Raw genomic sequence first — 13,934 nt, 5'->3', positions numbered from 1 at the left:
GCTTGCTAGATGGCTGCAGAGCCCACACCAGAGCGGCCATGTGTCTGGTGCCATGGGTTTGCGCTCGTTTCCAAGACGGCTATTTCTCCACTTAGCGTTGGCCTGCGGGACCAGTTTGGAAAGAGGCCGAAAGGAGGTATGGCAACGTAATTTGTGACTTTATGCTTTTCTGTCGCTGGATTTTTGACTCAAGCAGCTGTCGGGTGCTTGTTGGGTGCAGCTGTCGCAAGCTCCTGCTTGCTCCTTGTTGGGGTCGCAAGGTGCCACCGCTCCTCTCTGCTTGGCCAAGGAGAAATGTCTTCCTTGGGAGGCTGGGAAGGGCAGCGTCTCACCATGCACACCCACTGCTTTCACTGTCCTTTCCTACAGTTTGTCCTCTGCGGTATGCAGGACAGGTAAATGGATTCAGGGAAAGAGGAGGACTGTCTCCTATCATCGTTAATAAAGAAGTTGCTGCAGAATCATCTCTCATGGTTGCTGGTCCCTTGTAAGAAGGTGGATTGTGGTCACCTGTGAGGCTGGAACTGGTGAAAGAGTGATACGGCCACTCAGTCCTTTTCCCCCTTTCTGAACATGGTTTTTCAGTGATCACCTTCACTCCCACACTCAGGCCTTTCTGTCAGGCTTGATTCCTCCTGCCCTGTCCCCACTGGGTCTTTGCAGCAGGAGCGCCCTTAGCTGTCTGCCTGTGGTCTGTGACTGTCTTTCCTCTCTCACCGGCTGGTCATGAAGTAAACCCCATGGAAATTCCTCCTGGTCCTCCATGTTTACTTTACCAGTTGACCAATGGCTACAAGTAAACCCATGTTTTGGTCTCCTGAGCATCTCAGCTCTACTTAGACCCAGTGCAGAAACCCACCAATTGATCTCCTGCCCTGAGTCTTCTCTATTTTCCTATGATTTCCGGCTTCAAAGATTACCAGAACTGGTGCAGATCTCTTCCCCCTCCTGCTCTTCCCACCCTCCCTTCTCCATACTCACTTGCGTCTTCTACAAGAGGTTCCTGAAGCTATTCTGAGAGATGTTTTTCACCAGTCATTGTTTTCCTCCAGGAAACTGCTTTAGGCATCAAACTCATTGTATCGGAACTAATGTGACTTAAAGTCAGGTTGCTAGGATGCTGAGCACCTTTTCTTCTCTTTGAGCTACTTTAGAAGACAGTTATGTGATGTTTTCAGGGGAAAAAGTCCTTGAAGCAAGGCCTGGAATTCACATGTTACTCTCACAAGAGTTCTAGCCCTTCAGATGCTCTTGCTCTCTTTTTCACCTGACCCAAAGGCGAGGTAAGCCTGGGTAGCAGGCAAAGCAAGCTAACTTCAACAAGAGCGGGTAGAAGCCTCCCGTCTCAGCCCTGACAGCATAAATGTTTAATGCTGTCCTCCCTAATTAAATCAATCTTGAGAAGAACCCTTACTCAGGAAGGTGGAATATAGTACCTGAATAGAAAAGCAGTATTGTAACCATTTACATGTAATAGAGATTGCACAGGGCTTTGTTCCTTCCCAACCTAGTATTGCTGTGGTCTAGGTATATTTTGGACCAGTATTTTTATATCTTGTAGGGCTGAAATTTCTCTCTCACCAAAAGTTTTAACCACCATAGAAAAAAGAAAGAAAAACAGAGAGGGGAAGAGATATTTTTACAACATCTTACTATGGAAGTTTTGAAAATTTTTGAAAATCTCCGTGACCTGCCAAAATGACTTGTGGAGCCAGACTGACAATTCTTTGAAAAATTCAGTTTGAATCCCTCTTGGTAGGGGGGATGCTACAGCCATAAGAAGGGGAAAGGGAGTAGCAGCACAGTGGGGAGAACAAGAGAAAAGAGGATGAAAGAAGCGGTAGGCGTGGCAACTGCTGGGAGACCCTGGTTGCCAGTAGCTAGCATCACATAACCCCGTCCTTTAGGAAGAGTGCCCAGCCTAGCTTACTGGACCTCTAACATAAGCCAGTTTTGCTAAACTGTCTGCATCAGCACTGGGCTGTGCCAGTGCCTAAGATGGACCTGCTACCCTGTAGTTTTACTAGCAGAAGCTGCTTGCTTTCTCAGGCTATTACTCACTGCCAACCAGTTGCCACACTCTACCTCAGATGCGGCTGCATTGCATAAAACTTGAGTAAAGCTATATTTGGACATTAAAAGTGCCGTGTGAGTACAAAGTGTTACTGAGACGAACTTTATTTTGAAAGTCTATTTAACTCTGCAATGCAGTGCTAGAGGTCAGACAACTGGCAAAACACTTGCTACCTTATATTCTAATGCCTTCAGCCAGTTCAGAACTGTATGCTTTAACCCTCTCATTGATCCACATGGCATGTCCTCACTCTGTCCCTTCACACACAGTTTCATATTGTGAATATACCTATAAATGCTGCTTACAGCAGTCTTCTTAACGCAGTTAATAAACTCACTTGCAAACTTTGTTTGCCCAAGGACCCTTTGGCTTTTTTCCGTACTCAAAGGACTAGAAAAAATAAGTCTTTAAGTAAAATGTTCAAGCATCATCATTAGCTGATCTCTTGCCATTTATTAATAGTGGAACAATGACACCTGAAAGGAGGGCAAGCAACATAAACAAACATCTGGTTTGCAAATGGGTCGTTTGCATAAAACAGTGCTCAGGGCAGCATCTCCCTTAAATTGTATTGAATTGGTAAATGGCAAGGGACTGCTATTGAACAGGCTTTTCTCTCACTGATCTTTTCAGCATGTAACCTCTGTGTCATTTGTGCAGATGCAAAATTGGTAGGTATTGATGTCAGCTTCCACAAGCAAGGTATGAAATGAAAGGGCTGGTTGGCAAGTGTGAAATCTGTGGCTAGAGAGAGCATTAGTGTTCACTGCAGATAAGGCCATACCTCAGCTTTTCAGAAACAACACACCCAGATGATGAGCTTGCCTTACAGATGTGTACCTTCAGAGCACACAGGGGTCAAAGCAGAGTAATCGTGCTTGTCTGCATGAGCTTCTTTTTGATCAGCTTTTCCTATGTTTTTTTCTGCCTGCTGATGCCTTGGAATTATATGGTTGGGGAGAACTAGTTTGGGGAGAAGAGTCCTTAAAGCCAGCCTGCAAAGCAAATTGAAGGTGAGGACAGAAAACACATCACGGAATAAATCAGAAGAAAAATCTTCACTGGGTTCCTAGAACAGCCCCTCGGATGTGGACACAGACAGCTGATTCTTGGAAAATCTGTCTTATCGGGGCAGGGTAAATAACTAAGTCAAGTCGTGTTCAGATTAAACTGTCTCCAAGTAGCGGTTTGTTTGCCACAGTGGAACTGTTGAATTCTATTGCACAAGGACCATGAAGTAAAATGGTTCTCATGAAAACACTGGAAACAAGCATTTTGCAGGAAGAAAGTCAAATGGAAAAAAAACACGTTTATAGTTCCCCAACATATGGTGCAGAAATTTACATGGATTTATATCAGTTGCATTTAAAACACAAACACTATACAGTACCTAACCCAGAAATAAGTTACATCAAAGAACTACATATTGTAAAAAAAAAAAAAAAAAGACATTTTATAAACAAACTTCACTCCAGATCTTCAAACACAGTTTTCAACTTCAGTTTCAATAGCAAAGTCTGATAAGATAGACACTTTCCAAATCATGGCAGATCAGGGAGGGAGTGAGTCTGGGGTCAAATCTTTGGTCATTTTCTTATGATGCGTTTTTAGACTTTTTATATATTCAGATTCTTATGGGTCTGTTTTTTTGTTTTTTTTCCTTTAACATCCTAGGTAAAATTCCTAAATCCAATCTAAGAAGTCCATTCGTATCCCTCTACAGCAAAAAATAAATAAATGATGAAGCAGATGTGGTTGTAGAAAAATGGGTCTGACACCTGACTCTGTAAAACCATATACATCTGCCCACTGAAAACTGAGTTCAGCTCTGGCATTGTGTCAGAATTTTCCTGTCCTCAAAATCTCATGTTTACAATCCTTTCTACTGGGAGGGTTATAAACTGAAAGAGAGCCCCCATTCAGAATTTCCCACCAATTGCTCTATCATCTGTGTTTGTTGATAACTGGCTATTGCTCTTCACATGGAGTCAAAATTCATAGGTGAAACTTTTTGCCATTTTGCTGAGTTTCATTTTCTCATTAAATATCTCCTCAAACCTTTGATTCTGTTTTGGAGTGAAATGGTTCTTCCAATCACCAACAGCACCTAGGAGAGCAGGAGCAGAAAAAGAACAGTAAGGCTAGCAATATATAGTACAGAAAATTATTTAAAGGCAGCCCAGTTTTGTTAATGTTGCAGTTGGCACAAATTATTAATATATTATTAACCATAGTCAGTAGAGGGACATGGTTACTTCCTGGCTGAAACCCATCTTATCCTAGTCAACATCTAAAACTCATCAAATGAGTGGTGCCCCAAAAGCAGCCATACGTCTCCATTGACTAAAAAAGACTCCTAAAAAAGGATCCCAGAGTGACCTGATAGATGAATCCCACCCTCACACCCACTCCTAATCTCTAGGGCTTTCTACGGATGAGATGTCCCACCACTTAAGTGGGCAGTTAACTACTTCTGAGTGACCATGCACACTCGTGTTCAGTAAAGTGTTTACACTGTTACCCAGTTTGAGCAAACAGGAAATTGTTTTTTTAAACTGACATATTTTAATGAGCCAATGCTTACAGTTTTCTCTCATGTGCATCCTCTAAAGACCCTGCATCCCAAAACTGCTGACTAAAACAGCATTCTGGGCAGCAAGGACAAGAAAAGAAGGCCTGAAGAATAATATATGTATATAAATCTTCTATAAACTGGCTAAAACTGCCTAAAACCCTGGGATTTGCATAGGAACTACTTGGAAGTGAAACTGTTGGGATTTTTCAAATTTTTCAACGTAGCTTTGTTAAAGTTCACTGACTTAGAAAAGTGTATCTGAGCTTTTTGTTTGTTTGTTTGCCTTTTACTGACAGATTGTATTTTGGCATTTGCTTCAGCGCATTGGTAAAAATATTCTGAATTAGAAAAATGTACTATTTCCCTATTTATAAAATAAAATAAGTTTTTCTTAATTAAGAGAACTCTTAGTTTTAAACTGTCAATTATTGTTCAAAAATTAACTAAGTAAAAATAATTAAAATTCATCTAAACATGATGGTTTTGATTGACTTATTATCCAAATCTGAGCAAGCTTCTGAAACGTCAGTAGCAAGACAACAGCTTCTGCAGGTATTTTTAAGTCACATCTGAGCTAAGCACTGTTGAAGATTTTACCGCGTCTTCCAGCTTGGCCAAGGTCTGAAGGCTACCTATGAGGCCATCAGGTGATTGAGTCATCCATTCTTTCATTGTTGTCATTGTCAGCATATTCCTTTTTCAGGAACATTTCAATAAGATAAGAGGTGGTACGGAGGATGAAGGCTACGAGCAGTCTCCTTTGCAAGGAATGTGTCTCGCTCTTTCTCATTCTAGTAAACTAAGTGACCTTCGCAGGTGATATCAGAGGGGTTATGTTGTAAAAGACTGAGGTGGTCAACTTTTAGATAAAAAAAGACAGATAAAGAGTAATGCTCCATGAACCTTTCCTTTTAGCTGAAAAGCTCACACGGAGCAATAGTAGTCAGACTGTTGTTCAGACTCCTCCATGCTTCTCTAGTATAAGCCTGCATTTGCAATCAGAGAACTTAGAAAGAAAGTGATTTTTAAGATGGCTTCAAATTGAAGAATACTGTCACTGCTTCCCAGGGCTGACCCAAAGCATCACTACAGTCCGGGAAAGACCTGGACTGCAACCTCTGGCTGGATTCCCACTCCTTCTGCTGTGTTAAGCCCAGCCCAAGGAACTTACCTTTTCGGAAAATCAGCTTCCTGTTGGATGTCAGTGCACAAACGGTGTGACTGGGATCGCCGTTTTCCTTTTCTGTGTCTCTTTTCATCTCTGAGAACGAGGACTTCTTGCAGATGTCTTGGATATCGTTATCATTGACATTTAAACCCAGGAACACACTGATTTCCTTTACCGTCTTAGGGAGATCCTGAGGTAGAAGAAAAAGAAAGCTTTTATATTCCTGAGCTGATTATCAGACTTTTAGTTGATATGAAAATGATCCTTTTTATTACATGCCAAGTTTATCACACATTTATTTGCTTTCAAGTAAAGCTCAACATGTCGTTGGCCTGTGTAGATGACAGGTACAGTAAACCTGATTCCCCTCTTACCCATACTCACAGAAACAAGTAAATGCTGAGTATGTGATATCAAATACAGTTACATTGCAATTTTACTCCCAGTTCAGGCAAAGTGTTCTCCTGTCTCTCAGAATTATTTCACTGGGAATAGAGAAATACTCAGAGCTCAGCTTCTGTGTGAGTAGCTTATTTCATTGGAGGTGCTATACCTAGAGATCCAACAAGTGACTCAGGATCCAAAATGGCTTGCTTATATTCCTTGTAGTGGATTTTTTTTTTTTTTTTCCAAAAAATGATCAAAGCTATTTTAATGGAAACACTAGAAAGTGTTTTCTATTCACCCAAAAATTTGTTCTCTGAAAGCTAAGGTATGTTGGTATTTGACTTTTTTTTAAGAACAGTAAAGCAGCTTCTGCATAATAATTTCCTTTCATCAAAACTTTTTTCCTACACCCTCCAGCCTCTAATTTTCTTGTTTATTGGGAGCGCAAGTCCCAGTGCCCATGAGTAGTTCTGTTGTCTTACATCACTTTTTGAAAATTTCACCTGAAATGTCAGGCATAGCAGGTTAATGTGTGGCCCTCAACAGATGTCCTTGGTTGGTCTTTCCATAGGACCAAGAATGAGGAACTTAAAATTCTTCCTGTAGCCTGGGGAAAATAATGTAATATGTGTTCCACTCCTACATCTATGAAATGCAACTCTCACAGGATTTGATATTTATATAACTTGTGCAGTCAGAATTAGTTCACTAATATAAAGTTCGATGCAAATACAATATATGCCCAAAGACATATATTCACATTTTTCTTCTTTCTCCTTTTTCATTATAATTTGCTCTTTGATACTTTAATTATGTTAATTTACAAGTAATGCATTCTGAAATAAGAGCAGAGAGCATATTTACCTTCTTCATGTCTTCATAGAACAAAAACAGGATGTTTTTGTCATTTTCATGTTCTTCCCAACTTAGGAAATGATCAAACCAGGATCCACAGACAACTGAAAAGAAAACCCATGTAAAAGAGATTCATATAAACTTCATTCATAAATAACTCTGACTGCACCTCGCACAGTTAGGGGAATGTTCCCTTCCTTCTTAGTGTGTATCCTCTAATTCCTCTGAAATGGATTAAATTATTTTTGTGAAGTGACTCAAATTTACAATCCAAAGAGGTTACCATTCTTGTTGGAATTTGGTTTTGTATCAGAGATGCAGATACTATTCTGAGATATAATTCTGTAGTGGAAACAGGCTCCAAATCTAAGGAAAGGTTGGTAATGAAGGAAAATGTACCAGCCTAACAAGATCTGAGCATCTCAGCAAATGTCTGCATCTGTGGTCACAGCTAGAAATATGATCACTTCACTAGGAAATGAAATAAAGAGTCTGTTAAATGGAGCACACTATTGTTAGTTGTGTTTTGTCCCAGCAGAGGAGAAATCTGTATTATTTTTAAAAGTGAAAGAAGAATTATGTAAACAAGTTATTATGCAAATACATCATTCGGCCAATGACATAGATAACTTATGGTTTTATAGTCGACTCATAGTACTTGTTTTGTCTGAATGCTCCTTTTGCTGAACCATGGGAGGAGAGCTAAATTTCAGCTTTCTTTTAAAAAACAAAATTCTGACCCTTCTGGTTGAAGGACAAGATGGACTGCATTGAAAGATGAATTGAAAGACTCCTGTAGAGCGATGAGAAGAGGCTTGGACAGAGCAATCACAGTCAGCATTCTCCAGAACTGTGACTTTGCTTTATAACTGCTACCAGAAAAGTATAATATTGTGATGGGCATCATTTTGGTTGCAAACCTGGAGATGTAATTAAGTATTTTGCTGAATGCTCCAGTCTAGTAGCTGCCTCCTGCACATAAAGCACTGTCTAACTGCAAGGCATGTGTGCTCCACAGTGTGCAATTAAACCCTGCTCTCCTGGTCAACCACACTGGAGATGTGGCCAACAATAGCATAGAATAGCCCTGTTGGCTTCAGGGGTACAGCATACAGTCTCAGAGACTGCAGGGACAGCATCACAGTTTTCTCTGTGTGTCCTCACCCTTGTTCTGAACGGACATTAACTCTGCAAGAGTACTACAGGATCTGAATCAAGCAGCACAGCCTTCGTATATTTCTATTAGGAGCAAAAATGACACACTCTTAGTATCACCTCTTGCATAAATTTCTATTGTAACCAACATAGTTATCTTTTCATGCCATGCGTAAACACACAGGAAATAGAAGGTGGCTATTAATTTCCAGATAAATGGGAGATGATTTAAAATTTAATAGAATCCTCTTTTCTTTTTTTCACTAATGTATGTTCAGAGTTGATACTAAACAAGTCAAGATCCTGCAAATCACTGAAGCACATGCCTTAGGGCTACTCTGAACTAGGAACACAAGATCTGAGCCAAAGCCCACACAAGCCAGTAGACAAATTGACTACTGGATCTTTGATGTAAGCCCATGATGACTGCAATGGCACTTTTCTTTCAAAGTTTTCAAGCTGATCTATCATTGTGCTGTCATCGTCACTTATGGTTGTGTAGCAGGAACACATGTCCTCAAAGGAGTAAGAAAACAGTAAAAATAGGAGCGGATAACTGGAACATGGTCCTGTTGTCAGCTTCCATGCCACCACTGCCACTCATAAAAATCTTACTCTTGTCCTTGGTCTTTGGACCCCGCTACTAAGACAACACATCGGGCAGAGCATGTGCAGGAGGGCTTTATGAAAGCATCTAAACTCCCTTTGAAGGGCCACCCAAGGCTGTCTTTAAGATGGGAGAAGACACTACACCTGCAAGCATAGCTCTCAGTGCAGCCTGGGGATGGTGTCCCCATATGCCCCATTGCCTGTACTTCAGCATGGCAGTGAGCCACGTAGAGCTGGCTGAGCACCTTCAACCAGACCGCCTGCCCCACTGGCCTGCTCGCCGAGGATAGGAGCTGGCTGCGGTGAGCCCAGCTGCCCTTACGTCTGCTTGGGAGGAACTGTATACGCATACCTCCTCTATCAAAGTTTAAACATGAATTCTTGGTGGGAAGCAGTCTGTTGTTGTCATTCGAAAGACAAGGACAGAAATGTTTTAATGCAGGCAAATCTGCATCAGAATCAACAAATTGTCAGGGGTTTCAGAGTGTTTGTGGGAAGAAATGAAATTAGTAACTTGTCTGTGAGAATATGTTTTTTAACAGCTATGTCAAAGAACAGCAAAAACCTGCAAAGAGCAGTTGCGCTGAAATAATGCAGCCGCTTATTAAAATGTCTCCTTGCAGGGCTGAAGATAGCATCCTATTATTTGCTCTTGTTTAGTTTGGCACTAGAATTTATCCTGAAAAAAACCTCAAATAAAGCCATATGAATAAGGAGTGCAATACGGAGTTTTCACACAGTTCACATTTCTTAACTCTTTCTGTGCATAATAAGCTAATGTAAAATGCAAGGAGAAAACAAAACATTTATCCTTACCATCTCCTTTTAAGAACAAGTCAAGGAAAGCAGTCCAGTTCTCAATAGTGGGAAGGTTTGGATTATCTCTGTAGTAATGATACATGGAAACTGCGGTATCTTTTGGATTTCTGCTGAGGTAGATCATCTGTAAATGAAGATGATATGGTTATTAATGATGGTATTCTTCTTTTATTTTAGAGGAACTTTGTGCATAAATGTAGCATTTTCACAGGCAGTTTGCAGTGTTAAAACCCTTTCCTTTAGGATTCTTCCATCGGTGACCATGCCATTGAGATAGATAGAAATGTATTTGTCCCTGCTTAGGCAGAAGTCAGTAGTGGTTAGTAAACAATTCCATGTGGACAGAGGTGTTTTTCCTGCGGCTGGGTAATGTTTATGTTTTATGAAAGAGGCTGTGTTCATTTTAACTCATGAGTCAGTATACTATCTAATAAATCTAACATATGAAACCATTTACTAATTAACATTCACAGGGCAGCTGCAAAACATAAATTTTGGCCTTTCATTCACATTAGCTTTGTCCCAAAAGTCTGGATCTGAGTAATCTTGAAATTTTGGACTTCTAACCTAAAATCTGAGGCCCAGAGCTGATTTTTTAAAGACCTCCCACATTAGCATGGGAGGAACCCAAAACTGTGATCTGAATCTGTCTCCCACAGTTCAATTCTCCTCTGTTTGCCCAATATCTCTTTGGGTCTTCACAAAGCTTCAACAGGAGGGACAGAGTACCTTCACCCGCAGAACAGCCTGTAAGTACCCAAGATAACGATTTTCTAAGCCAGTGCTCCAGCCACTAGGAAATGGGGCCATGTGAACACCCCTCCATCCCTAATAATACATTTCTGATTGAAAAATGTTGATGTTGTATTTTGTGTGGTGCCTGGTATACAAATCACCCCGCGGGAGCAGTGAGGCAGGAGCAGAACCCAGTCCCTAGCCCAAATCTCTGCTCACACTGCCTTCGACTGCTGGTCAGCTGTGTCTCCAAAATTCACACCAAACCACTTCTGGAAACTGTAAATCATTTTAAAAATTATTAAGGATCAACAAGACAAAATAGATTCCTACTAGACACTTAACATATCTTATTGCTTTTATATCTTTTTGCCTTACCTTGCATTTTTTATTCTTAAAATTTGGCGGTAACATGTTGTAGTCTAAGTGCGTTGGGATGATTCTCTTTGATGAGAGTTTATTCAGTTCCTCCAGTTTGGATATGTCTCCAAATTCAATGGGAGATGTTAGCGTAACTTGAGTATTGTAAAGCTTTGTTATAACTCCTGCAAGCCAGTGAGTGCCTGAAGAAAAGTAATTTTAAGGGGAAAAAAAAGAAAAAAAGGAAGATTTGTTACTGAGGAAATATGTGGAATGTGTTTTGCATATGGAAACAGCTTGCTAGCGCACAAGTGATACTACTAATCCCCCAGATTCAAGAAACTTTACATAACTGAATAATCCCATTGGCTCTAAATGTATAAATACTGGAAAAATTAGGGCTGTAGCTGAAGTACAAAGTAACTCTGTGAGAAGTGTTAATATTGGTACCAAAACAGTCTGCTGAGAGGTGGTTATATTATTTTTATCATTAATTTTAGAATAACCTGGGCTTTTTTTCCTTATAGTAACTTGAGTCTGTATATTTGGGTAGTACTGACTGAGCTTCTTCTTTGGGGGGTGCTTCTGTGTGTGAGTGACGCAGGGGAGAGGGAATAAGAAATGAATAAATCTACAGCCAAGAGCCATACAAATAACTTCATACAACTCTTGACTTGCTCATAATTGAATGTAGAAAGTCCTCAGGAAAATCCTTCACGTACAGATTTTGCTTACAAAAAATAAATATTTATTTGCTTTCCAATATGAAAACACCTGAGATTATTTTCAATTAAAGAATCAACATTTAGATAAATGACCCATATTTTTTTGTAATTTGAACACTTACTGACAGAATAATATATTCACATACTAAAACATCCTTTCCTGTTTCTTGTACACAGACATTTCCAAGTGGTTTAAGCAGATAACATGAAACAAACCATTGAGACTTCTTGCAATTAACTTCTAAAAGTAGAACTTACCAGATTTGGGATAGGAAACCAAAAGGAGATCATCTTCTCTAGCATCAAAAGTATCCAAGGATTCTAAAAGTTCTGGAGAAGACCTGGTGGTAAAGGCAATCCCCTTAAACATGTGAATGAGTTCTGCCTCACTGGGGTTGGACATGTTTGCTTAAGTCTTGGATTCCTGCAAATCAGATAACGGTGAAATGACAAGAGGATTTAAGAGTCACTTCTAAGTCAGATGGTTTGAAGTGGCAAATTGAGACCAAGCAATACAAACTTCATGCTTATATACTTTGCCACACACCATGGAGTCCTATCAGATATTGATTTTTCCAGGTAGTTGATACAGGCAACTGAAATATTAGAGGTAATTTGATAAATAACTGAAATGCAGAGTCATGAAAAATGCATGTCATTTGTCATTTATTAGCTCTCCAGATAAAGTAATGATGTGATAGTAAAAATGTATTAATTGTGGAAGATTACAAGAATGAACATTATATGTTGCCTTAAAATATGATTATAAGTTATACTTCGTTGGAAGCTGTTTTAGCTTCCAAGGAAAAAGCTACATCTTAAAATACTTTTTATGAATACAAAACCAATGTCTTATTTTATGTGAATGAAATATTTTTGCCTTTGTTTTACTAAATATACAACAGCCTGAATTTTCAAAAGTGCAAATCAATTCAAATGTTTGAATTTTGTGATATTAAGGAACTAGTTTTTTGAACATTTTAGAATTTCAGCCTGAGGCATCTTAAAAACAGAAGCACTTAGAGACACAATTTTTTAAGCTGTCATATGTCTCCATAAGAGGAGTATAGACAACAAAAATCACAAATTTTAAAGAGATATTTAACGTTGGCTTGAATCCTGCATCTTTCATGACTAGAAGTGGTTGAAGATTTTTAAATCTTTCCACAGAATATGCAGATTCATCAAAATAAAAGTCATTTGCAGGAAAGAGGCAGTTCTCAATTAATTACCTGTTTTGAAATGTATTTTTTTAAAAATTTTGAATCTGTCGAAATCGTCATTAATGCTTTTCAAACTGAAAGCTCCACTTTTGTTTAAAGTGACCTTAAGACATGTGAAAGCATCAGAGTAAAATAAATAGCTCAGGTTTGCATCAAAACATTTTGGAGTGCTTAATATTTTCAATTTTCCTTTCAATGGCCACAAATTAATTTACTTATTCTTACATTCTTTTCCTCAAACATCCAGCAGCTTCATTATTCCTGTTTGAAACCTCCTACAGTATATTCAGCTGAGGCCCTTCAATGTGTTCAACTCGAGAACCTGCATGCAAATCTTGTTTTAAAATAAAGCAGTCCTTCAGGAATTTTCCAACTTTATCAAGGTCCCAGTTCTTGTTTTATTATCTATGATAACTTAGGTTTGGTCATGGGAGCTGACTACCAACTGTACCTTCCATGACCCCTGGTAAGAAGTTAATGATTAGAGATGCCCTTCCAAGAAACACCTGAGCAGCCAAGATTACTCACAAGGAATAAGGACAGTTACCAGCTTCTGTAGTTGCTTCTTTCTAATTCAATCTCCAGAAAAGCCAGCATAATGAGATTTTTTTTTCCCCCCCTTTCTTTTCTTTGCAGTATTGCCAGCCTACTAGTCAAAGAGAAGTCAGCAAGCCTAGATCTTATCACCTGTGTTACCTATAAGGCTGTCCTTAAACAGCTACTGCCTGCAAAATGTGCCCTGTGCCATCAGTAAACTCCAAGTTCGAGTTACGCAGGGCCAGGTGGGGATCAAAATCATGGCAAATATGCGCTGGAGACATGTTCCCTACCACGAGGGACAAGAGGAGATGGGGGAGTCTTTCCAGGCGGTGATCAAGTGAGTCAGTGAGGGTACAAGAAACACATGGATACTGATGCCCAGGTAGGATTTGGAGGATCTCTCAGTGGTGAGGAGCTCAACATTTTTCTCTTGCTCAGTCTGAAGAAAGACCTAAGCCATTGGTTCATATCTTAGGGTCTAAATCCTTACAAATCTATCCTCTGTCAACAGATTTCACTTTGGTTACTTTAGGTATACAAACTATGTTTGGAGGCATAATGACTCCTGTTTCTATGTTATTCAGAACATCTATATTAGTCCGAATACAGAGATTTCTAAGGTTTATTTTGCAGTCATCATTCCAGCCATATGCATTTAGTACAAGCTAATAAAAGTCTATTACCTTGACCTAGGAAAAACAAACTTATT

General features: G+C 39.6%; 1 protein-coding gene across 1 annotated transcript; it reads right to left on the bottom strand.

The window, feature by feature from the left end:
• Nucleotides 1–4,062: 4,062 nt before the first annotated feature.
• LOC140646308 (sulfotransferase 6B1-like) lies at nucleotides 4,063–11,865 on the bottom strand. Its single transcript, XM_072850003.1, has 6 exons — nucleotides 11,721–11,865; nucleotides 10,756–10,940; nucleotides 9,640–9,766; nucleotides 7,069–7,163; nucleotides 5,821–6,007; nucleotides 4,063–4,181 (listed from the first exon to the last, which is right to left on the bottom strand). The coding sequence occupies exons 1-6, from the start codon at nucleotides 11,863–11,865 to the stop codon at nucleotides 4,063–4,065; spliced, it is 858 nt and encodes a 285-aa protein (XP_072706104.1).
• Nucleotides 11,866–13,934: the final 2,069 nt, after the last annotated feature.

Source organism: Ciconia boyciana, chromosome 1 (genome assembly GCF_034638445.1).
Source record: "Ciconia boyciana chromosome 1, ASM3463844v1, whole genome shotgun sequence".
Taxonomy (NCBI): Eukaryota; Metazoa; Chordata; class Aves; order Ciconiiformes; family Ciconiidae; genus Ciconia; species Ciconia boyciana.
The sequence above is the reverse complement of the archived record's forward strand: the minus strand, read 5'-3'. Positions and strand labels throughout refer to the sequence as shown.